This window comes from Panicum virgatum, chromosome 4N, assembly GCF_016808335.1.
Source record: "Panicum virgatum strain AP13 chromosome 4N, P.virgatum_v5, whole genome shotgun sequence".
Classification (NCBI taxonomy): Eukaryota; Viridiplantae; Streptophyta; class Magnoliopsida; order Poales; family Poaceae; genus Panicum; species Panicum virgatum.
The window spans coordinates 10,917,035-10,940,004 of record NC_053148.1 but is presented as its reverse complement, the minus strand read 5'-3'; the positions used below and the strand labels follow the sequence as shown (position 1 = coordinate 10,940,004).

The 22,970-nt window shown below is 44.7% G+C and overlaps 3 protein-coding genes across 7 annotated transcripts; 2 read left to right on the top strand and 1 right to left on the bottom strand.

Moving 5' to 3' along the window:
* The first annotated feature begins 575 nt into the window (after positions 1-575).
* On the top strand, positions 576-6,527 carry LOC120669914 (O-fucosyltransferase 15-like). 5 transcript variants are annotated; one of them, XM_039949813.1, is made up of 10 exons: positions 576-1,003; positions 2,053-2,142; positions 2,249-2,345; positions 2,481-2,542; positions 3,060-3,148; positions 3,263-3,383; positions 3,482-3,625; positions 4,373-4,701; positions 4,809-5,049; positions 5,449-6,527. In XM_039949813.1, exons 1-10 carry the CDS (start codon positions 716-718, stop codon positions 5,758-5,760), a joined length of 1,773 nt encoding a protein of 590 aa, XP_039805747.1. In that variant the 5' UTR covers positions 576-715; the 3' UTR covers positions 5,761-6,527. The 5 variants fall into 5 exon arrangements, with proteins under 5 accessions (XP_039805747.1, XP_039805748.1, XP_039805749.1 ...); XM_039949814.1 differs by having other exon boundaries at positions 986-1,003; positions 2,057-2,142; XM_039949815.1 differs by having other exon boundaries at positions 986-1,003; positions 2,253-2,345.
* A 1,380-nt stretch (positions 6,528-7,907) lies between these two features.
* LOC120670662 lies at positions 7,908-14,615 on the top strand. Its single transcript, XM_039950818.1, has 5 exons — positions 7,908-8,375; positions 9,208-9,332; positions 9,406-9,497; positions 13,997-14,083; positions 14,253-14,615. Exons 1-5 carry the CDS (start codon positions 8,038-8,040, stop codon positions 14,364-14,366), a joined length of 756 nt encoding a protein of 251 aa, XP_039806752.1. The 5' UTR covers positions 7,908-8,037; the 3' UTR covers positions 14,367-14,615.
* Positions 14,616-16,009: 1,394 nt separating this feature from the next.
* Positions 16,010-18,560, bottom strand: LOC120670796 (U3 small nucleolar ribonucleoprotein protein IMP3-like). Its single transcript, XM_039950957.1, has 5 exons — positions 18,330-18,560; positions 17,971-18,174; positions 17,597-17,704; positions 16,725-16,799; positions 16,010-16,481 (listed from the first exon to the last, which is right to left on the bottom strand). Exons 2-5 carry the CDS (start codon positions 18,102-18,104, stop codon positions 16,250-16,252), a joined length of 549 nt encoding a protein of 182 aa, XP_039806891.1. The 5' UTR covers positions 18,105-18,174; positions 18,330-18,560; the 3' UTR covers positions 16,010-16,249.
* Positions 18,561-22,970: the final 4,410 nt, after the last annotated feature.

The following is a 22,970-nucleotide window of genomic DNA, read 5'->3' as shown; positions in this document are numbered from 1 at the left end:
GACCTTTCGCCCGTGCATATATCATCCACGGATATATGATCAAACGTGAAAAATTTTGACTCCCAAAAATGTTGGAATGTCTTATATCAGAACGGAGGGAGTATAGTATTAAAGTCCACCAGAAAATTTAGTTTAATCCAACATATAACCCAAAAGCATATATAATGAGAACCGAACAACAAACTATACGTTGTAACTAAACCGATCAAATATGATGAGAATGTGAATACGATAAAATCTGTATGGCAGAAAATCCATTGTAGGAAAAAAAATCAGTCAGTATTTACAAAGTATAAGATTTTCAACCGTAGCAATGGACGAGTGTATTTGCTAGTTTAATATAAATATCAGCTCTACTGTTTTTTCTGAAAAAAGAAAAACGTATAGACAAGCAGCAGAAGATAGCTAACAGACATCCCACTGGATCTGTAGTTTGCAATTGCAGCGAATCCCGGGGAGAGAAAAAGGCCCACGCGCGACGCACGTGACCCCCGCCCGCGGCTTCCTTCCTTTCCTGCCACTCCACCTGACCACCTCCACTCCTGTCTGCAGAGCTCAGCCTGCACAAAAAAAAAAGTTAACCTGGCAATCACAGTCGCGGCTTAAACTAATCCCACGGCGATCGCGGGATCCGACGAGCCACTACGCTCCGCCTGCTCGGCTCGATTTCCCACCGAACCCGCCCGGCTCGTCGAGATCCAAATCCAGCGCCGGAATGCCCGAGGCGGCGCCCCCGCCGCTGCCGCTGCTGGCGGCCGCGAGCTCCTCGGCGGCCGCCCCGCTGCAGCGGGCGAGGCGGCGGCAGCAGCAGCACCACCGGAGGGGGTGGCGGCGCCCGCGCGGGCTGCTGGCCTGGGGCGCCCTCGTGGCCTTCTTCTTCGTCATGAACTGGTGGATGTTCTCCCGCCTCCAGGACCCCGCCGCGCGCCCGCACTTCCGGCTGCGTCGGCTCCCGCCCCGCGCGGACGCCGCCGCCCGCAACGGCTCGTCCCTCTCGACTCTGGTAATCCCATGGTTGGCCTCTTTTAGTGGCTGATGAGTGCCCCGTAGCTTTCATCCGGTTAGGTTGATGCGGGGAGTGATTTAGAGCGAGGGATCGGTTGATGACAAACTTAACCAAGACTGTATTTGAGCCGTTTCTTACTTCCACCTCGCAGCCTAGCTTGGTGAGGGAGTACTTTTAGGACGGAGGGGGGGGGGGGGGGGTGGGGCAAGAATATTCTAATGCTGCATTTTTGTGTAGCCATCAAAACGTAGTGTTGTATTGTTCAATTGCAGTTTCGAATTGCTGCATGTAATGCTATCAGTACACAGTAAGTTTCCACTTACATTACTAATAAGGTCTCCAGGGCATAATATTGTCTTGCACCCAAAGTGTTACTGTTTTATGGTAATGTAATTCTAGGATGTCATGAATTCTAGGATGTCATGAATTTAGAATTCCAGGCAAATTCTATAGGACAACAATTCGTCCGGCGATGTTATACGGTGCTGAATGTTGGCCTACAAAAAGGCGACATGTCCAGCAACTGAGTGTAGCAGAGATGCGGATGTTGTGGTGGTTTTGCGGGCACACAAGGAGGGATAGAGTCCGGAACGAAGTTATTCGGGATAAGGTCGGGGTGGCACCAATTGAGGAGAAACTTACCCAGCATCGGCTGAGATGGTTTGGACATGTCCAACGAAGGCCTCCTGAGGCGCCGGTGTGTAATGAGGTTCTTGAGCGGGTCGATAATGTAAAGAGGGGTAGAGGTAGACCTAAACTGACGTGGAATGAGTCGGTTAAGAGAGATCTTAAGGATTGGAATATCTCTAAAGAGATAGCTTTGGATAGGAGCGCTTGGAGACTAGCTATCAATGTGCCTGAACCTTGAACTTATTTCTTTCGGGTTTCATCTCTAGCCTACCCCAACTTGCTTGGGAAAAAAGGCTATGTTGTTGTTGTTGTTGTTGTTGTTGTTGTAAAGAATTTAGAATTCATCCTGATATGTGTTGCTATACTCAGTTCATTGTTGCCAATGCATGATTTTTTTATTACTGAAATGTTTTAAGGAAGAGGTGGCTGGTGCTGCTAAGGGGAAGGGGCCACACAGGGTTATGCTTACCCGGCTGCTTGCTTTGGCAGCCCATGCTTTGGCAGAGGTAACATCTACAAATGCAAAGCTACATGTTCATTGCATATTTAAAATTGGGCATATATTGCACATAAATCCGCATTGACATATGTCGTTGGTCATATATTACCTAGGCAGAGACCAGGCCTGAACCTAACGATTTGTGGGAAGAGCCGATAAATGCTACCATGTGGCGACCATGTTCTGACCAAAGGGATTGGGAAGCATTGGGTGATTATCAGTTTTTCTTACTGGATGTTGTCAATTTGCATTTATCTTGATAGTAGCATCGCTTTATTTTCATGTTTCCTGTATTTTTTTTATTCAGTGGTTTCTTTCTTTAACATCCATTCTTTGTAACTGAAGAGGGGACCAATGGTTACATCATGATCAGCGCGAATGGTGGCATAAACCAGCAAAGGGTTGCGGTGAGTACTGCAGTAACCCTAAGTAGATGTGTAGCCTAAAATGTATACATTCAATCTTGTTCCTCACAGCTTCTGGCATAATTTCTTTTAATCTTATAGAGATTATTTGTTGCAGTTGTTGCACATAAGAAATGACTTTTTGCCTTTTCTTTTTGTTAGAATTAAGAATGCAGGGTGGCAATAATCAATATCACAGTGTCTTATTTTATAGGTTTCACAATTGAATAGAACTTGCCTTTCTAATTTAGTTGTGACCTACTCATCCACTATACCAGTAATATTCTCTTTCAATTTACTGTATACTCAATAGAAAGTTAGCCCTACTATACTAATGCAACCTGACCAAGGATCACAAGAAATCTTTGGTTCATGAATCCTAGTCCAAGATTTTTTCTTAATATTGGGTTCAAATGAATTGAATGACTACAAAGAGCACGTAACAGGTTTTCAGGGAGTAGTTCATTTTTTTTGTAGCTATGCCATTGACTTCAATCATTTTTTTTCTTCGGTTCAACAGATTTGCAATGCTGTTACAATCTCCCGGCTGCTCAATGCAACCCTTGTCATCCCAAAATTCTTGTACAGCAATGTTTGGCTGGACAAAAGGTATACTTTATTATTTTTAATAACAACTGTCTTATTTCTTGTGTTTCAGATATCTTGTTTTGATAACTGAATCTTATGTTCTCCATAAATGACAAATTAAATTTGATATCTTAGTCAGTTTGGCGATATATATCAGGAGGATTATTTTATCAATTATTTGAAATCTGATATTCGGATTGTAAAGGATCTTCCAGTAGAGCTGCAATCACTAGACTTGGAGGTGATTGGTAGTCTTGTAAGTAATTGGTCTCTGTTTTGCGTAAAGTTACAGAAAGTACATTGTAGGAAGATTTTCTTATAGTTCATTATTGTCTAACTTCTATTCTTCTGTAGGTTAATGATACAGATGTCATGAAAGAGGCAAAGCCCAGTTTGTATGTGAAAAAAATACTGCCAATTTTACTGAGGAACAGAGTTGTTCACTTTATAGGATTTGGCAATCGCTTATCTTTTGACCCAATACCTTCTGACCTTCAGGTATTACTCCCATCAGTCACACAAAGTTCATTTTGAACATTGATAATTTGATATGGTCTCTGTACCATCATGTGGGCTGCTAATTTGTTATTTGTCGTATATCTATAGAACCTAATAAAACTGTCGGTTGTATCAGAATGAAAGTAATACTTGAAACAAATCTACTATGTAATAACATCTTCTTATGGCCTATTTATTTATTCATGTAGATAGTGTTTCTCAATAATAAAAATTCAACTGCACCTGTTCCCGTTGACTGAAGTGGTCATATTGTGCTGACTGCTGCCATTTAACTGAATAGTTTCCTTGCGTGTACAAGTTCATTAATTTTTCTTGATTGTTTCACACTATGATGCATTTACACTTTTACGGGACAGGAAATGGTTATTTTGGTGTCAGCATTATGGAGTTGCGTAGTAATGTGGTGTAACTTAAGATGGTGAACTGTCTAGATATGAATTACTGGCAGCTCATAGAATTGCAGATGAATATTGCTTACTGTAAGATTGGGTTATAATGCGTGGGATGTGTTGCATTGAGCCTCTAGGGCGAATATATTGGAGTACATGGCTTGGAGGGCAAGTAGCCTCTCCTAGAGATAAGGAAGATTATCCCGGGAAATCAATCCTACACTAACCATATCCGGAGTTGCCTAATATAATTAACACTTACCTTGATACTGTTTCCGTTCCTTCCATTAGGAAAATATCAAGTGCATGCTCTAACTGTATATGTACTGTCCCGTAGAGACTGCGATGCAGATGTAACTTCCATGCTCTTCGCTTTGTGCCCAAAATTCAAGAAATGGGTGCACTTCTTGTAGAGAGGTTACATGGCCATAGGTCCCATTTGTCACCTTTGAAGGATAATCTTTTAGGCCAGTTTGCTGTCGAATCTGCCCCCAGTGCAAACAAGAGTGATGCATCCAAATACCTGGCTGTTCATCTCAGGTTTGAGATTGATATGGTTGCATACTCATTGTGTTACTTTGGTGGTGGCAAAGATGAGGAAGATGAATTAGAAGCTTATCGCCAAATTCATTTTCCTGTTCTGACAGAACTGAAGAAGACGACTAAGTATGTATGCAGTTCTACATATGTTAAACCAAAATACCATCCTAATATTGATCTGTTACTGCATTTTTTCATCAACAAGCATTTCTGACAGTACCATACCATATCAGGTTGCCCTCTGCTGCTTTCCTACGGTCTGAAGGAAAATGTCCCCTTGCACCCGAAGAGGCTGTGCTTATGCTAGCTGCTATTGGTTTCAAGCGCAGCACAAATATTTACATTGCAGGTGCTGAAATTTATGGAGGGAGGCATAGGATGGCTGCTATAAGTCGTCTTTATCCCGCTTTATTAACTAAAGAAACCCTTCTTTCTCCATCTGAGCTTGAACCATTTAAGAATTTCTCATCTCAGGTAAATTTCCGCAAGATATTCTGTTTGATCTCTTCTTGTATGATGTAGGTAGAAAAGTGTTGTAGACAATGTTAGCATGCAATAAGTATATAGAAAGTAAGCATCCATATAGAAAATGCAGGTACCGTGTTCCTACTCGTCTGTAGACTGCTGAATAGATTCTATCCTAAAATGATTGTCACATATATAGAGGTTAACATATGCAGCGCGCCAGGGAAATGCTAATTTTATACTCAACTCTCAGTATAAAGGTAATTCATGCGTGCAGGAAGCCAGTAACTGATAGGGTGACATAAATGATAAGAAAATGGTTATAGAATTTTGCAATTTACATTATTATCCTGTGAATTAGGGCTATACTTTATTGAATAATCTGTTTTGTGCTCCTCCCATTTGCAGTTGGCAGCTCTGGATTTCATTGCATGTGCAGCTGCTGATGCATTTGCTATGACTGACCCAGGAAGTCAGTTTTCTTCACTTGTTCAAGGCTACCGCATGTACTATGGTGGTGGGAACCTTCCCACAATAAGACCAAATAAACGGCGGCTAGCTAGCATACTTGTGAAGAATGGCACGATCGAGTGGCAAGAATTTCAAACAAGAGTAAGAAAACTAATACAGCAAACTAAGCAAGTTCATGAGAGGCCTGTTGCAAGAAGCATATTTAGACATCCACGATGTCCAGAGTGCATGTGCAGAACAGAGCAATGAGACTTTTTGATATTTTCTTGTGCCTATACTCATACTTTTTCAGAGGAAGACTATGCCAATGAGATCACCAAAGCTAGTTCTTTTGTGCTTCGGCTGACACCTGGGCATATCTCTTGCTACTGAACTGCTATTGAAATCACATTGAAACGAGAAAATACAGTTATTGAGCTCTTACAATTACAGTAGAGAAGCAGTATAGCTGACCAGCTTCATCCATTCTCTTACCGACACAATCTGTGATCTAACTACTACTGAACATTATGTTGGATTTGGATTATTTGTCAGTGTCCTGTGTGATGGAAGTGGACCAGGGACTCAATTTTGCATCTGCATCAGTGCTGCCATATTTCTCATGGGGCGTAGTTGAACTATTGTGTGAATGGAGATGTACCATTTCATCTGACCAAAGGAATATTATGTTGAGCAAGCCGAGCAACAGATTTCTGGTCTTAACAGTGCCTTAATTGTACTTGGAGTATCATTCGACAAGTCAGCTTGCTAGAATTGTGTGAACAGAATATGCTATGTCCATTGTGATTAGTTATCATTTGATGGGTCAGGTGTCATCTCCAGTTTTGGTTTCCCTTTTTTTACCATTCTTTTGTTCATAGAGTAGCGTTGTTGTACCGTAAGAGGCGTATATAGCAATGTTGTAAGATTATGTCAAATTGCCAAAGATCTCATTATCAGTGAGAGGAATGCTCCTTTTTGTGCAAACTCAATCTGTGCTAATCCAAGGGCAATCATGTATATTCGTGTTTGTTACAGTGCTTCTACGGGGACTATTTTCTTTGCTTTCCTTATTATTTTTTTTCGTTTTCAATGCCCACAGAAGTGAGAATTGATTTCAATCTGATGTTCAGCGTCATGTACAATAGTGTTTGATCTCTGGTATTGTTACAAGAGTAAAGTCCATCACCGGAGATCAAACGCTATTGTACATGACTATAAGTTTAGGGACCGGGATGACAGCCAAACAAGTTTGAGGACCTAAACGATCGATTTACGAGTTTAGGGACTGGGATGACACAGTCGAACAAGTTTAGGGACCGGTGACGCACTTTACTCTTGGTACAAATACTATTGGAAGGCATTTTGTACAGAGTCATTTCAGTTGATATTTACAGTTCTGGTCTGAATAAGAGCCTGATCAAGGTGTCTAATTTTATTTGTTCCATGGCTACTGCCACAGATCAACCTCGCAGATTTCCTGATGCATATGAGAAGTAGCACCTTTATTAATTTATCCTATCAGAACTTTGTATAAAAGAGCTTATCCTCATATCTGGGCAGAGCAGCTATAGCTGACTGATGAGGCAGATGGACTTGTTGACCAAGGTGAAGAAACTGGGTTATGATATCTCAGAAGGGTAAGCAATGTTTAGCTGATACGACTTGCTGCCCAAGACACTATATGGTTTAAAACTTCTCTTCATGTTGTTCCTTTTCTTATTTCTGAGTTTAGATTCAGGACTTAGTTTTTGTTTTATAATGGAATATGAACGAACAGTATGGATATTGTTCCTTTGCTTTCTGTTTTCTGTTCCTTGAGGGAGCGGACTTGAACCGCCTAAGTTGTCTGACTTTTCAATGGTCTTTTTGTCATGTGACACTAGCTGAAGTCCCATTTATTTGTCTCCTTTTTTTTAAAAAAACTATTATTTGTCTCCCTTTCTGTTTCTCTTCGTTTATCAACATTACTGATCAAAAGTCTGGTTTAAACTGAAATCTTAGCGTATACATGAGTTTCTAATGCCTTTGCACAAATTGCTTATGAAATTAAAATGGGAATAATTTTAATTATGGATGGAGAAATTAAAGATCTCCAGTGCCCTACTTCAAAAGAATTTCCTTTTTATTCTTTGGATTTTCAAATAAATCTTGTCTTGTATCAAGTACCAACACTTGTTTCCTTTTGGGCTAACCAATATAAGCTTTGTAGTAGTGCAATTATACTTAACCCCGAGTAACTTTTTGTGAATTCGGGGTACTCCAAAAAAAAAGGAAAATCACTGAGAAGAAAACAAGAAAATAAAAATGAAAGAAAAAGTAGCTGCCGGAAATTGTAGCCCCGCTACACTCCATACGGCAGCACCGCCGCAACGGCCGCGTCAACTACAAAAGCACCCACACGCTGACACGCCCGCCCCCCAACTCCCCAAAGCGAGGACCGAGGAAGCGTCAAAATCCCAAACCCAAATCCAAACCTTGCCGCACACCACCTGATCGATCAAATTGCGCCGCGCCGGCCCGAACCGGACCACCGCGCCGCCGCCCATGAGCTTCCTCGCCGGCCGCATGGCCGCGGCCAAGGAGGGGGCGTACTTCCTCCACGAGTCAAAGACAGCCGTGGGCCGCCTCGCTGAGAAGCTCCCCGCATCCGCTTCAGCGCCCGGCGGGACGTCGGCGCCGCCCTCCCCCGACGTGCTCCCGGAGATCCTCCGCCACTCCGTGCCCATCAAGGGGACGCCGCCCCCGGCCCAACCCACCCTCTCCGCGTCCTCCCGCTGGGCGATCCCACCGGGCAGCGCCGAGGCCGCGGGCGTCCACCCCGACGCGCTCAACCCGCTCCGTTCCTACGTCTCGCTGCCGCAGGCCACCTTCGGCCCCAAAAGGTATTAGCCTCTCTCTGTCTCCCTCCCATTGTCTTGTGTACAAATATGTAGTTCACACTTCACAGTTGAGAGTTGACCAGCACAGCAGTTCCCAGTTTTGTGCCAGAGTGCGCACTGGTTAATTTTTGTACCCTATCGTTCATTCCTCATGCTTCGATTTGAAGGTATCCGCAAGTAATTCTGCAAGTGTGCAGTTGTGAGTATGCAAGATGCATGTTTTGACCAGAGCAAGTAATTCTAGCAGGCGTAGAGTGAAAAACAAAATCGCATACCAATCTACATGTACACTATAGTGGCACTCGGTTACATTAGTTGATGATGGATTCCCTGTCATATGAAAATGATTCTCAGGTCCATTCATGTTAACCGATGCATTCATCAGTACCATTATTTTGTACGGACCAATTCAGTTGATGGAATGCTCTTTTGTTTGCAGCGTTCTACCTCTACCTGCCTCTAAATTTATATGTGAGGACATGCAAAGTGTTTGAATTACGCATAAACACTGATTAAGGGTCTCTAGTCTCTAGGATGCATACTCACAGAAATGTGCAATGAACCATGTATTAAAAAAAAGTTGAAGTTTGCATGCTATCTGTTAGGCATAGTGAACTGTATTTAGTACCACGTGTTTCAACATTTAGGATCTGTAAAGAAAAATATTTTCTCGTCTCTGGCATGCTATATTTAAGTCTTCCTTGTTGGTTTAAAATAGCTAACTGAGCATTTTTTTTATGCTCTGATGTACTTGAGTTAATGTTGTGTCTGTTAAATGGAACCTAATAATGTGCTGTCACTTTTTTTTTTCTTTTTGCTGTGGTTTTGTTTGCAGATGGCAACTTCCAACCGAGCAACCTAACTACTTGGCGTCAACAGCCAATGAGAGGCGACGGGATAGGAATCCACCTCCCATGGACCCTGAGAAGTTGAAGGCCGTACTTGCTGGATACTCGCAGAGTACATTTGCTTGCCACAAATTTTGAAATCTAGTGTTCTTGAGATCCTTTGTTCTCATTTTGGATTGTTACAGTTGGGAAGGCATTTCTAGCTGCGACTATTTTGGTGTTCGGAGGAGGAACAGCTGTGCTGTTATACACAGCAAATAAGCTACAGTTGCATTCAGTAAGTCATGGAAGAATGGAACTTGAATATGTCCAAGTAAAATGTAGGACATATAACAAAAAGAAAGTACACCCTACCATGATTTAAACAATATAATGCAATTCCATCTTATTTGTCTTGTTTAAACTCGATGACTTCTTTTAAGACTTTTGCAGTTGTTTTTCCTTGTCAAAATTCCTTGGTTTTTAGTTAGTTTATTGGTATTTGCTCTCTTCATGTCTTGATATGCTTCTCAATTGTCTCTTAACTGGTTATGCTACAAACTTTTGCTACTTGGTTAATAGTCGTCGTGTTGTACAGTAATGGGAAAATAAGTCCTAGGATTTTTTTCTCTCCTTTTTCCCCCCTTCTTTCTAAGTCCTAGGATTCTTGACTGATCAAAGATTTCATATGCAAAGTCCAAAGTATATCTGCAATTTCTTAGTTTTTAATCCTATAAGTAATATCTGTAGTGCCACTGCAAAGACCAATAGGGACATAGGGTGTAGCAGCCAGACCATCGATGGTGCCATGTCATGCTTCATTTGGCACTCCCCCATGGCAAGTGGAGTTCAGTTTCCTAAATAAGGTTTAAGCAATCTGGGAATGGCAATGTTTTGTGCCACCAAATGGTGGACGAGGTGCCTAGCAAACAGATTCGCGTTTTGGAAATAAATTAGGAGTTTACTGGTGAAATAAGTTGTGGATACCTGCGTGTTCGAGAAAAAAAATAAGTTGTATATGTTTCTTTGATGAAACATTTGGAAGTTAGCCTTGGCCCTTGGGTTTTTTTTTTTTTTTTTGACATGGAAACGCATTCCATAATATTAAGGAGCTCCAGCCAAGTCGGCGGAGACAAGATTACAGATAAAGTCCGGTGCGTGATCTAGCCATAAACTAGAATCAACGTCACCTGAATTAGCCCCATGAGCAGCTAGACAGTCAGCAACAAGGTTACAGCTTCTATGGCATTTTGACACATTGCAGTTTACAAACTCAGAAAACATCCTACATTTAATTTCCCTGAATAACACACCCAAAGCGGAGAGGTCGTATTCTTGTGAAGTCAGCGCCGCCTTCAGGATATCAGCATCAGTTTCGATCAGCACATTTTGCATTCCAAGGAAAGCAGCTATCTCCAAGCCTTTCATACAAGCGATACTCTCGGCATGAAGAGCAGAGGATAAGCCAGTCAAAGCACCCGCCCCTGCTGCCAAGAAGACATCGTCATGGTCCCTAATGATGCATCCCCAGCCGCCCAATCCAGACCCCGGCAAATATGAGCCATCACAATTTATTTTGTAAAAGCCTGCCGGGGGAGGCTGCCATTTCAAATTCAAAGGCGGACCTCTAGCAGGTGTTGTTTTCCGAAGCTTCTGCATGCTCATCAGATGATAGGCCACAGAGTTACACACCTCTTCAGTAGAGCTACATCCTTCCCCTTGGTTTGCCTTATTGCGAGCTGACCACCAGCACCATAGTAGCAACACAACCTTGATCTTGATTTCTTCATTGAGAGCTAGGATGGATTCAACGACCTCCAAAGCCGAAGCTTTGCTTTGCAGGAGTATTCTTATATCCTCTAGACACATACTCCTCCATACGTGCTTCACGTTTTTACATTTGAAAAAGAGGTGGCCACAATCTTCATCAAATCGGGAACACATGGGGCACAATGTATCAATTTTCACACCTCTTCTTGCTATATTTGCTCTGACAGGGTGACTGTTATGAGCTAATCTCCATAAGAACATTTTGATTTTGTTAGTTACATTCACATTCCATATAGACTTCCAAAAATTATCCCCATGCCTGCTAGTTGAGGAGGATGCATCAGCATTATTGTGATAATCTCGCCGCCTTACTGCCAAAGCATATGCAGATTTCACAGAGAATTTTCCTTTTGGATCCCCATACCATGCTACAGTATCCTCCATTCCTTCCTGGATTGGGATAGTTAGGATGTAACCTGCATCTTCTTGTAAGAAGGTGTCACGGACCAAACGGTTATCCCAGCTTCCTGTGATGGGATCAATCAGATCAGCCACCTTGAGTAAAAGTGAGCCATTTCTTGGAGTGATGACCCTTCTCGTTTCCCCCCTAGGAATCCATGGGTCAGCCCATATATTCACTTGACTTCCATCCCCGATTCTCCAAATTATTCCCTCCCTCAATAAATGTAGGCCTTTCAGCACACTGCGCCAAGTGTACGAAATGCCACTTTTTACTCTAGCTTCCAACACATTTGATGAGGGGAAGTATTTAGCTTTTAGGACCCGTGCACAGAGAGTCAGCTTGAGTTAGTAGACGCCACCCTTGTCTAGCCAGCATAGCCATATTAAAAGCATATAGATCTCTGAACCCCAGTCCTCCAATTGACTTTGACCTTGTTAATTTTTGCCACCCAATCCAGTGAATCTTGTTCAATTTGTCTTGGTTGCTCCACCAATACTTCCCAATCATAGAACTCAGTTCATCACATAGGCCTTTTGTGAGATCAAAGCAAGACATTGCGTATGTTGGAATCGCTTGTGCCACAGCCTTGATTAGGATTTCTTTTCCTGCCTTGGATAGAAGCTTCTCCTGCCACCCCTGAATCTTTGCCCATACCTTTTGTTTGATATATTCAAAGGCAGATTCTAACTCCTCTCGTACTTTTGCAAATTCCACCTTCCCTCCTTGGGCCTCCTGATTGTCCACAGTTCTAACCGTACCTTTCCCACTGGAAATGCCTCCAGAGTCCTCTTGAATTTTGTGGTCCTCCCCTTCCATATTCCTTGCTGGACCAAAGGAGAGCTTATGTGGTACTCCCCCTTTCCTGCTAGCATCTGCAATCTTCAAAGGGCTAGTTGACTCCTCCCCTTTCTCAATATCAGAAAGCCCCTTTGCATTGCCAGAATCAGATTTGATCGCATTCCTCCAGCTTTGTTTACTTCCACTACCTTGGCTCTTCTCCCATTTGCTTCCACCTGATCCACTCCCATCACTCGCCTTCCCTCTGCTTTCCTCCAGGAACCGCCGCCGAGACGGCACTACTCTGAGATCCCCACTGTAGGGTTTCTTCTTTTCTCTCCAGCTCCCAGTGTCACAAGATTTATCTGTGTGCCCAAGGAGTCCACAGAGGTAACAAAAATTTGGTAAAAATTCATACACCACAGGACACCAGAGTTTATCCCCCTTCGCATTCAGCTCCATTGTCACGCCCCTCTGTAGTGGCTTACGAATATCCAGGAGGATTTTAACCCTTAAAAAATGACCGATGGCCAGCTCGTCCTCCTCAGCATCCACCTCCAGAAAGGTCCCTAAATTCTCCCCAATAGCGACTCCAGTGGCTTTGTTCATCAGACCTATAGGGAGTTTCATCACTCTCACCCAGCATGGAGTTATATAGAAATCTAGATCCTCCAGACTGCTGTTGCGCTCAAACTCCCTCACCAAGAACAGATCACCACCAAAATCCCAGGGACCCTCCTCCAGCGCCCTTCTCTTCCCACCCGGTTGCAAGAAGGTAATGAGAAACAAATTGTTACCAAGCTCCTTGCAATTTATTCCCTTGATTGGACACCAGATTTTCCCCAAAGTTTGAATTATCCCCTCTGCTCTTCCAGGCTTTTCAGCAAACAACTTGCCCACCACTTGCGCCTTCCCACCCCCTTCTTCCAGATTCAGCCAGATTCCCTTCACTCCTCTCTTCTCCGCTTCTGAAAGGCGCAGACCACTCAGCCTGACGTCCAGATCCTCTTCCTCCCTCACTTCTCGAAGCTCCATGCTTCCCCAACCTTCCTCACTGGCACCCCACTCCACGCCTGCTTGAGGAAATGTAGTGGCTAGCCGGACAAGAACAGGACTGGTAGAAGGGGCAGAGCTAAGAATGTGGATTAGACGTGAAGGACTGGATGGATTTTTGGCTTGGATTGGCTTGTACCCACTCGAGCCCCTGGATTTTCCAAGTACTCGAGACCTACTCTGAGTCGCTTGGGGTTCCAGAAGGAACGAGATGACCAGAGACCTGAGCTTTTGCTTAATGAGTTGGGGCTATTGATCAAAGACATTGAAAATTTGAAATAGTCGGTTCCACATGGATCTTGCAATAGCAGATCAAGTTCTTTTGCTGTTATGATGATGTGAACTAGCTAAATTTGAATTTATTAATTTCTTTTCTGGCACATACAAAACGCAATACATACTAAACTGTTGAGTATCTGACATGAACACAACAACAAGTTCCACATGGATCTTGCAATAGCAGATCAAGTTCTTTTGCTGTTATGATGATGTGAACTAGCTAAATTTGAATTTATTAATTTCTTTTCTGGCACATACAAAACGCAATACATACTAAACTGTTGAGTATCTGACATGAACACAACAACAACATAGCCTTTTGTCCCAAGCAAGTTGGGGTAGGCATATGAATCCAATCACTAATACAAGAAGCAATGCAGAAGATGTGCTGGAACTGAAGCATAAAAATCTATGGTAAATAGCCCCTCTGAAACAATGTTAGTTTCTCCTTTCAGGTAGATGATGTTAAAACTAAAGGAAAGGATGCATTGCAGCCTCGAGCCGATATGATTAAGGAACAAATAGCTCCATTAAGAAGCTGGGTAAGAAAATTTGGTCACTATTCTTGTACTTCTGGTTAGATATTTACTAAATATATTTCCCTGCAGTACATTTATACTTCAGTCTTAAATCAAGTCTGGTTTGTGGTGTCGATTCCTGTGAGTTTTGAGACAACTATTTGATGTACCTTACCATGTTCTGTAACTACAGGCTGAAGACATGTCCCGAAAATGGCATTTTGAAAGTGATAAAGAAGCTAAGGAGAAGTCGGTCATCATTAGGGAGCTTTCAAGAGCACTGGGGTCTAGGGCTCCCCCTAGTTGATCAACAGTGATAGGCAGTTGTTGAAACCACCATTATTAAGTTATCCACTTGTACCTGATGTGTATAGGGAAATATTACATATTGATACATACTGAAAAAAAAACCGTGCCGCTTCTGATCTGTGTGAGGCCTACACCTATATCTATATGTTGTTATATGTGGAGCCTTGTTCAGCGACAACATTGATGTTATGATGTGGTTTTTATTTTGGATAAATATGTTCTGATGTGGTTATTGGAAACTGCACAATATGCCTGATCTCTAAATGTCCGTTTGGGCTTTTGAATGGACGGGGTTGGGATTCAAGTCCATATATTGAATTGATCCTTGAAGTCCTGAGTTTTGCTTCCTTACCCAATGACCCAAACATACTCTGAAATGATCAAAAGAGGTACATGGCTTTGGGCGGAGCTGGGAGTATGGGAACTGTGGTTACATAAGCTATGAAGTTTGAATCACCGTCGGAGCACACGGGCAGTTCTAAACTGCCTGTTTTGTGACCTAATATTCTGAAGTTTGATTATGTATCTAATTTAATACTTGTATGTAACACCATGTGGATCACATCTAAGATATGTACTCGTTCTGTCTATAGGTAAGACGTTCTGTCTATAGGTAAGACGTAGCTTAACGTTCGAATTAGAGAGACCATGTTTCATACCTAAAACTCAAAATCCACTTCAGATTCAAAACTCATCTAATTTTGCTGCTCTCCTGAAACCACTAGTAGCAGCGCTCTTCCCAAATGGGAAAGTTATCAGTGGAAATCTTAGACTCCCGGTTGTAACTGATGTATGTTTCGTTGAATTTGCTTGTTTTTCCGCCAATGCACACACATTTCAGACTTCATCATTTGCTGTTGGCGTTAACCTGTTTGCACATACTATCTTGAAAATCCTTGTGCCGTGCAATAGCGGGCTTTATGTTACACAGATTTGTAGCTACGGCTCGTGGTTGAAGGCACCATCCAGGCCTGCATGATGAGATGCTAAATGCTTCATTTCACTTTGTGGGGCTCGCAGCGATATGCTGGGCCTTATGGAGAACAAGAAATAACATTTGTTTTGACAAAAAAGTGGTCAGATCTCCTACAGAGATCATTTGCTTAGCTTCCTCTATCTTTTTGGGCAGAACTGTGCTGAAGTGCTCAGAGCGGCGGCTCTCAACTTCCATCCGCGTGAAGCACAAGCTGAGGACACCGGCATGGTCCTGCCACGCTGAAAAAGAAGAAAACGAGACTCAATCAGGAGTCGCTTTTGGTTTCCAGTCCTGATAGACTGGCCGTTTTACTGGGTTCTAGTCTTAAGACTCTGATCGTGTTATTTGTTTCCTGCTATTGGCAGCTTAGCTGGCCGCGAATCTCTGCGGTCTTGGTCGTTTAAACCTGGCACTCTTTCTTTTTCCGTTTGAACCTTTGATACTCTGTAATTTCATTACTTTCCAGAGTAATGAAATTCAGGCCTGGCCCACGTTGGAAAAAAAAGCTCATCTTCAACTGGCATCAAATTGAAAGCTCAATGACATCACCGCAGAATCAGCGCTCTCCAACTTCCAACCGAACTTTTGCAGAACGGGGGAGTGTGTAATACCATTATATATCTAGACATAACAGGCAAGCACAAATGCAATACAGAATGAACATCGTGAAGGCAACTCAACAACTTGGCATATCCAAATCAGCAAGGTAGCATAAGAGTGAACATTTTTTTAAAAAAAAAGCAATCGCGCACTACATCGACATAATGTGTCAGCAACCAGCTACAAAATTGTATCACGTCTGCAACGCAAATGCAAGTAACCTGCAACAGATTTTTTTCTGAATGCCCATATGTGAGTAGCTAATATTACATTGATGGCACAAAAATTTCTGCTGAATGATTTTCTCAAAACATGGCATCATAATCATCCAAAGCATCATTGTACTCCATGACCTTCCTCTTGATCTTTGATGAATCCACCCAGGTGATGAAATCCTCCATGTTTCTGGTCACAAGAAAGGCTGGATCCGTAACTGTCTCTGGACCTACACGCACATGCCCCTGCTCAATGTATGTCACTGCCTCTTTGAGGTGCTCTGCAAACTTGAGGTTCACCATTACTGTTGCCAGTCTCCGCCTACAATAATTTGGCACAAATTTAAGGTAAGTGGAAGGCAGTATACCATGTTGTTTCTCATTCAGTATAATATTGTTATCTAAGTGGTTAGCTAAAACTGCATGACATACTCTAGAACATATAGGCCTTAATCAAGCACAAAAAAATTAATTGAACTGCAATTGGATGGCTGATCAAAACACAACTTTCAGAAAGGCCCGCACTGATTGAAAGGAAGAAGATTGCCACATGTGAAAGAGATACCTGCAGAAGGCGCTAGCTGAAAGATTCTCGCATTTTAACAGGCTCTTTTTTGTTGGAATAACACCCATATTATATCTGAAATTTTAGAAAATCCATCAGGTTACATAAATAAGGAGACGGGTAAAAGTACAACAGACAACATCTGAAAAATTACAAATACTAAATCGGACAAACATTACAAGATTTGGTCAAAATGAAATAGGTTGAGATAGCAGCGACAAACACACTCAACAGAAAAGGTATCATAGCGAGTTTCATGGTACCCTTACCTAGTAGTGAGCTAGTCTGGAAGTCTACAATTGTTTCTAAGAAAAGATATCAATTGCTATGCTCAAGGGAAAAGCACCAGTACGCCCACAAAAAAAGGAGGGAGGGAGGGGGGGGGGGGGGGGGGGGGGGGGGGAGTCACTAGTACAGATGTTAGCATGTGCCTATTATGACCAGTGCAGATGCAAGAAATCGAGTCCAATCACAGGAACAGATAAATAGTGGCCATCCCCATGCTCTGAAAAGCTCATAATCTCAGAGAGGGTTATCCAACCAAGCTTTGCTATACTTACACTACAGAAAATTCAATATTGATACACTGATAGCTTGATACATTGACAATGTGTTGGTTTAATCTTCATATATCTGAAGTAGTGAATGAAAGGTTAGTCTAGTCCCACATTAGCATCCTGCCCTTCGTGGGCTTACTGCATACAGGTGAAAATCCTTGCAATTCTACAAGAAATCTACAACCCAAATGCAGAAGCAAGTCACATGGTTTGTCCTATAAGGATGCAATCTTAACAGTCCAGCTCAAAATTCACAAAAGCATGGATATATTATCTCACAACCAAGTGGAGAGAAGTGGACTGGCAGTAACTTACAGCTTATCAAGCAGCATGTCTGTCATTTCGATTCTGAAAGGGTCTCTTGGGTCCATCTGCTTTATGATGTTAACGAGCTTCTGCACCATTAAGCATATGCCATTGTATCTGCCAGCCCAAAAATCACAAAAATTCAGTTAATCCTATATCGAATGCTTCCTCTTCCATTGAAGAACAAGATAATGCAATCCTCCAACTGATTCGGTGCCAACAGGAAAAGCAGGGTGGAGGTGGTAGTGCTTGCCGCCTGTTGCACGATGTGTGGGAAAGACCTCCTGCTAATAATCTCCCCCAGACCCCGCACAGTGCGGGAGCCTACAGCACTGGGTACGTCCTTTTTTTTAGGTGGGGGTGGGGATGGACCAAAAGCTTACTTCTTGTAGTCGTCCCTCTCGACGAGGTGGTAGCGCTGGGTCACAAGCGCCTCCCGGTGGCCGCCCTCCCTCTTGTACTGCAAGAAATTTGTCCTCTTGAGGAGCTTCTGCTCGTGGAACTTGAGCTTCCTCATCTTTCAATTGAAGAAAGCCGGGTTACACCGCCGGCCCAGCGAAACAATTCCCCTGGAACAAAAGGAGTTTCTGGAAGCAGGGGCGGACCGATAATTTTTGCAAACGAAATCGAAGTTAGTAGGTACTAATATTGTAACTGGATTCAGATCGAATACAAATAGTTTTGTTAGGGTTTGTGGTGCTCCGTCTCGCACAGCAGAAGAAAAGAGAAGGGGCAGGCATACCTGGAGGATGCGCTCGTCGCCGGCAAAGGGCTGGGCGAAGACAGGACAGATGGCGCCGCCGCTCACCCAGTCGTCGCCGCCAGTGAAGGAAGAGAAAGGGAGGAGAGGGTTCGAGAGAAGGGAAAGGAGAGTTCTGAGGCCCTGAGCCGTGAGCCCTGAGCGGGAGGGCTGTCAATGAACCGAGCTCGAGCGAGCTTGCCACCTCAAGCTGCAGCGTCCCGAGCCGAGGCCGATCTGAGCTGAGATGTTCTTAATTTGTATTGGGTAAAGTGTATTTTTGGCCATCGAACTATTGCCCGAGTTTGGTTTTGGCCATCAAACTCCAAAATCGGGTATCCTTAACCACTCAACTCTCAAAACCGTTTATTTTTAGCCATCGGACGGTTTTGGTGAGTGGTTTTGCTGATGTGGACACCACGTGGCGGTGGGGCCCACATGTCAGCTTAATTTTTCTCTCTCTCTTGTTTCTCTCTTTCTTCCCCGCTCTCTCTCCCCGGTGGCGCCGCCCTCCCTGGCTCCCTGCCCGTCCCCACCTCTCTCTCCAAGGCCATCGCGCGCGGAGCAGAAGCCCGCGGGCGGGGGAGCTCCGCGCCGCCGCGGCCTTGGGCGGGCGAGCGCCGCCGCGGCCCGTGGGCAGGGGAGCTCTGCTGGCGGGCCTCCTCCCCAACTCAACTGCAGGGGTGGCGGGGCGCGGCCGCGGCCCCGGCGGTCTGGCGAGAGCACAGCGAACGCGCCCCGGCAGCCGCGCGGTTGAACGGAGGCACGGAGGGAGTAGGCGGAGCACGGCGCGCGCGGGGGCCCGCGGGACGGCGGCGAGTGCGCGGCTCGGCGTCGAGCGAGTGGCGCGGCTGCGGCGAGCGCGCGCGATGCCGCGAGACGGCCGTTCGTCGGGCCATCCTCCCCCGCCGGGCCGCCCCTCCTGCTGCGGCGGATCAGGAGCTCGAGCTCCGCCGCGCCTCCCTTGGCGGTCGAGCTCCGTGGAGACTCGGCGGCGACAGCGAGCTCCGCCGGCCTCCCTCCTTCCTCCTCTGTCCTCGTCCCCTCGGGGTGCCGCCGCCGGATCACCTCGCCGCGCCGCAGCTCCCTCCTCGGCGTCGCGCCACAGCTCTGCTCCCTCTGCCGGCAGGCGGAGCTTGACGTGGCATCAGGAGGCGCCGCGGCCCCTCGCGCGGAGCTCGGTTGCGGCCCCCTGGCGGCGCGGCGGGCGGATCTCGGCGCGGACCCAGGCGACGCTGTGGACGGAGACCGGGCGGAGCAGGGCGTCATCGTAAGTGCCCATCTCCCCGCCGCCGCCGTACGGCTCGCCGCCGGCGGGAACACGCCGGGCGAGCTCCGCCATGAGCTAGAGCTGCCGGTCGGGTGAGCTGGAGAGGCGTGCGCGGGAAGGGCGGCGGCCGACGCAGGGTCAGCAGAGTTGGATAGGAGAGAGGAGAGGTAGAGGGAGAGAGAAAGAGGAGAGAGGAGGGAGAGGAGGGGCTGACAGGTGGGTCCCACCGCCACGTGGCGTCCAACTCAGTAAAACCACCCAGCAAAACAGCTCGATGGCCAAACATGAACGGTTTTGAGAGTTAGATGGCTGCGGATGTCCGGTTTTAGAGTTGCATTGCCAAATCCGGACGCAGTCGATAGTTGGATGGTCAAAAATGGACTTTACTCATTTGTATTCACACCATATCCATAGCACCAATAGAATAGATAAGAAAAATATGTTTAAGCGATCAATGAATAAATGAAAAGAGAAGCTGAACATCTAGTCTTATTATTATTTTATATTTTTTAGCTCGTGCGACACACACAGCAGCTTGCTAGGTAACAGAACTTTCGCTAGCTAATGGAATGCTCTGGCCTCCAGCTATATTACTTTAGCTTTGGATGGTTGAAAATTTAGTAGAGATAATGAAGATGCATGCACATACCATGCAAATAGAAATACTCGAACTTCTTCGAATAGCTCGGATCGTTGGAGCTCATGAGCTCTAGGTTAGACCTATGCTCAACTTGATTCTTAGTATATGAATTGAGATTTTAGCAAATTAAATTTAAATAGCTTCGCGAGTCTTGAGCTTTTCCGATAGCTCTACTAAACGATAGGGGTGAACCGTGGATGTTCAACAAGTATAAATCAGCCAATCGTGACACATTTTATTTCTTTACCTTTCTTTCTTTTTTTCTTATAATACTATCTTTTCTTTTTAGTATAATAGATGAAATGATAAAATTAGTTGATCATATTTTTAATAATACTCTATTTGGCTACATAAAATATAGCTATTGATCCAAATCTTAAATAGGTACACACAATATGAAACTTTAGCAAATAAAGTGAGAAAATAACATTTCATATAAATACTAATCATCAAAATTTCTACAAGTGAAAAGTCACATATATATAACAAGCAAGCTAGGAAACCATCTATATTCTCCAACTCAACTTTAGACGGTGGCTTAACAAATGCAACTAAGAAAAATAATGATACGAGAGCATAGAGCAACCATTTGATTTAATACTTATAATAGATTTAATACTTATAATAGATGATGTTTCGATTGATGGTATCAAAAATATTGAAAATATTGACATCTTATGATCCACCATTTGAAACATCTTGTTGGTACTGATCATTTTTAGCATAGTGATTTGCAACAAAATGAATGTGTTCTTAAAATAGAGTATAAAAAGTTATATTATATTAACTTTTACTATACAATTTTATGACCTCTAACATATCAAATAATATCTCTACCTATTTCTAGAAAGAACAAACTATGTTCTTAGTTTGTTATTAATTTTGGTCATTAAATTTTTCACCAGATAAAGAATTGAAAGTAGACGGAGAGTTCACCTCTAGGTTGTAGTAACCTCCAACTTGAAATCGAGGTTGACTTATCTACTTTATAGACAAATAATTAGCAAGAAAGGAAGTGAAAGATCATGAGCAGGACCAAGTACACCGCGCCATAAACATGGAGGCGACATTCGCAAGGTAACCATGCATAGCAAGGTAACCACATAAGAAAACTAGTAAAAACATCGGCGAGTGAACAATTGGCGAGCAAAAAAAGGTTGGCTCGTTCACCAGACCATAGTATCTGGACAAGCATGCATGCTAATATGGTGGGCATTCTCCTCATTGCTAAGGTCAAAATCGTGACATCAGCATCGTGAAAGATGGCGGGAGATATTTTGAGGGAGGATGATGGGTAGCGTTGTATGTAAGTGTTAAAAAGTGATAGAGGTCAAAATTTTATTTGAAAGGATTTTGAACAATATGTTGTCATGTAAAATTAAATTATACCGTCATAACATTTAAGGAGATAACGCTATAAAATTTTTATAGTATCACCCAGGAATGGCAATGGGCACCTGAAACCCGAAATTTGATGAATTTTACTCCATTAGGTTATGGGTTTGGGTCAATCTTTAGATCCGTAGGTTTGTTAATGGGCAAAAAGTTCTACATGTTGGGTTTATGGGCATGGGTTATTCCTATAGTACAAAAATCCGTAAATCCATTACCACTTGAAGTACTAAACTTGTTTGTAATTTTATTCCCTCTAGTACTTTATACGATAAATTATGAACTTGTTGTTCATTCTATAGTTATGTAAAGAGTAAATTTCACCGGCGGTCCTCGAACTTGTTCTGTGTTCTCATCCCGGTCCCGGTACTCGCAAAACGAGCATGCATCACCCTAAACTTGTTCCGCGTCCTCATCCCGGTCCAAACAGCCCCCCGGCAGCAGTAGACCATCATCATCGGGCGTCCGCCAGCGGCAGACCACGGGCAGCAGCTCAAGTGGAGCGACTTCCTCGCCGACGATGGCACGGTCTGTGATGGCGAGGCTCTCGTAGGCGTTGGCGAGGCCCAGGATGCCGGCGAGGTAGCCGTACAGGGGCTTGTCGAAGAGCGCGGTGCGAAGAGCTCGCTGGCGAGGAAGACGTAGCTGGGCGCCACCTCGGCAAGCTGGCCGGCGCGCTTCATGGGCACCTCGGACCCGAACTGCGACACCTTCTCCTCCCCGAACGACACCGGGATGAGCGGCATCCACACGGGCCCCGGCGCGGCGCCGTTGACGCGGATGCCCTTCTCCACCAGCTGCAGTGCCAGCGCATGGGTGAAGGGCACGATGGCACCCTTGGTGGCCGCGTAGTCCAGCAGTGTCTTGTTCCCCTTGTATGCATTCACCGACGACGTGTTGATGATGCTGCCGCCCTCCGCCATGTGCCACAGCGCGTGCTTGGTCACCAGGAAGTAGGAGAAGATGTTGGTACGGAACATGCGGTCCAGGACCGCCTCCGTGACCTCCGTGAGCGACGGCCGCTCGCACTGCTCCGCGGCATTGTTCACCAGCACGTCGATGCGGCCGCCTTAGGCGCCGGCGACCATCTCCACCACGCGGCGGCAGTTCTCCTTGTAGCCCAGGTCGGGGGGCACCGCCATCAAGTCGCGGGCGCCCGTGTGGGACCGGATGCCGCGCAGCGCTTGCAGGGTCTCCTCGGCATCCCGGTCCTCGTGGCACTTCACGTAGGTGAAGGCCACTGTCACGCCCTCCAGCGCGAAGCACAGGCACACCGCGCGCCCAATGCCGGAGTCACCCCGGTCACCAGCGCCACCTTGCCCTTGAGCTTCTCCGCTGACTT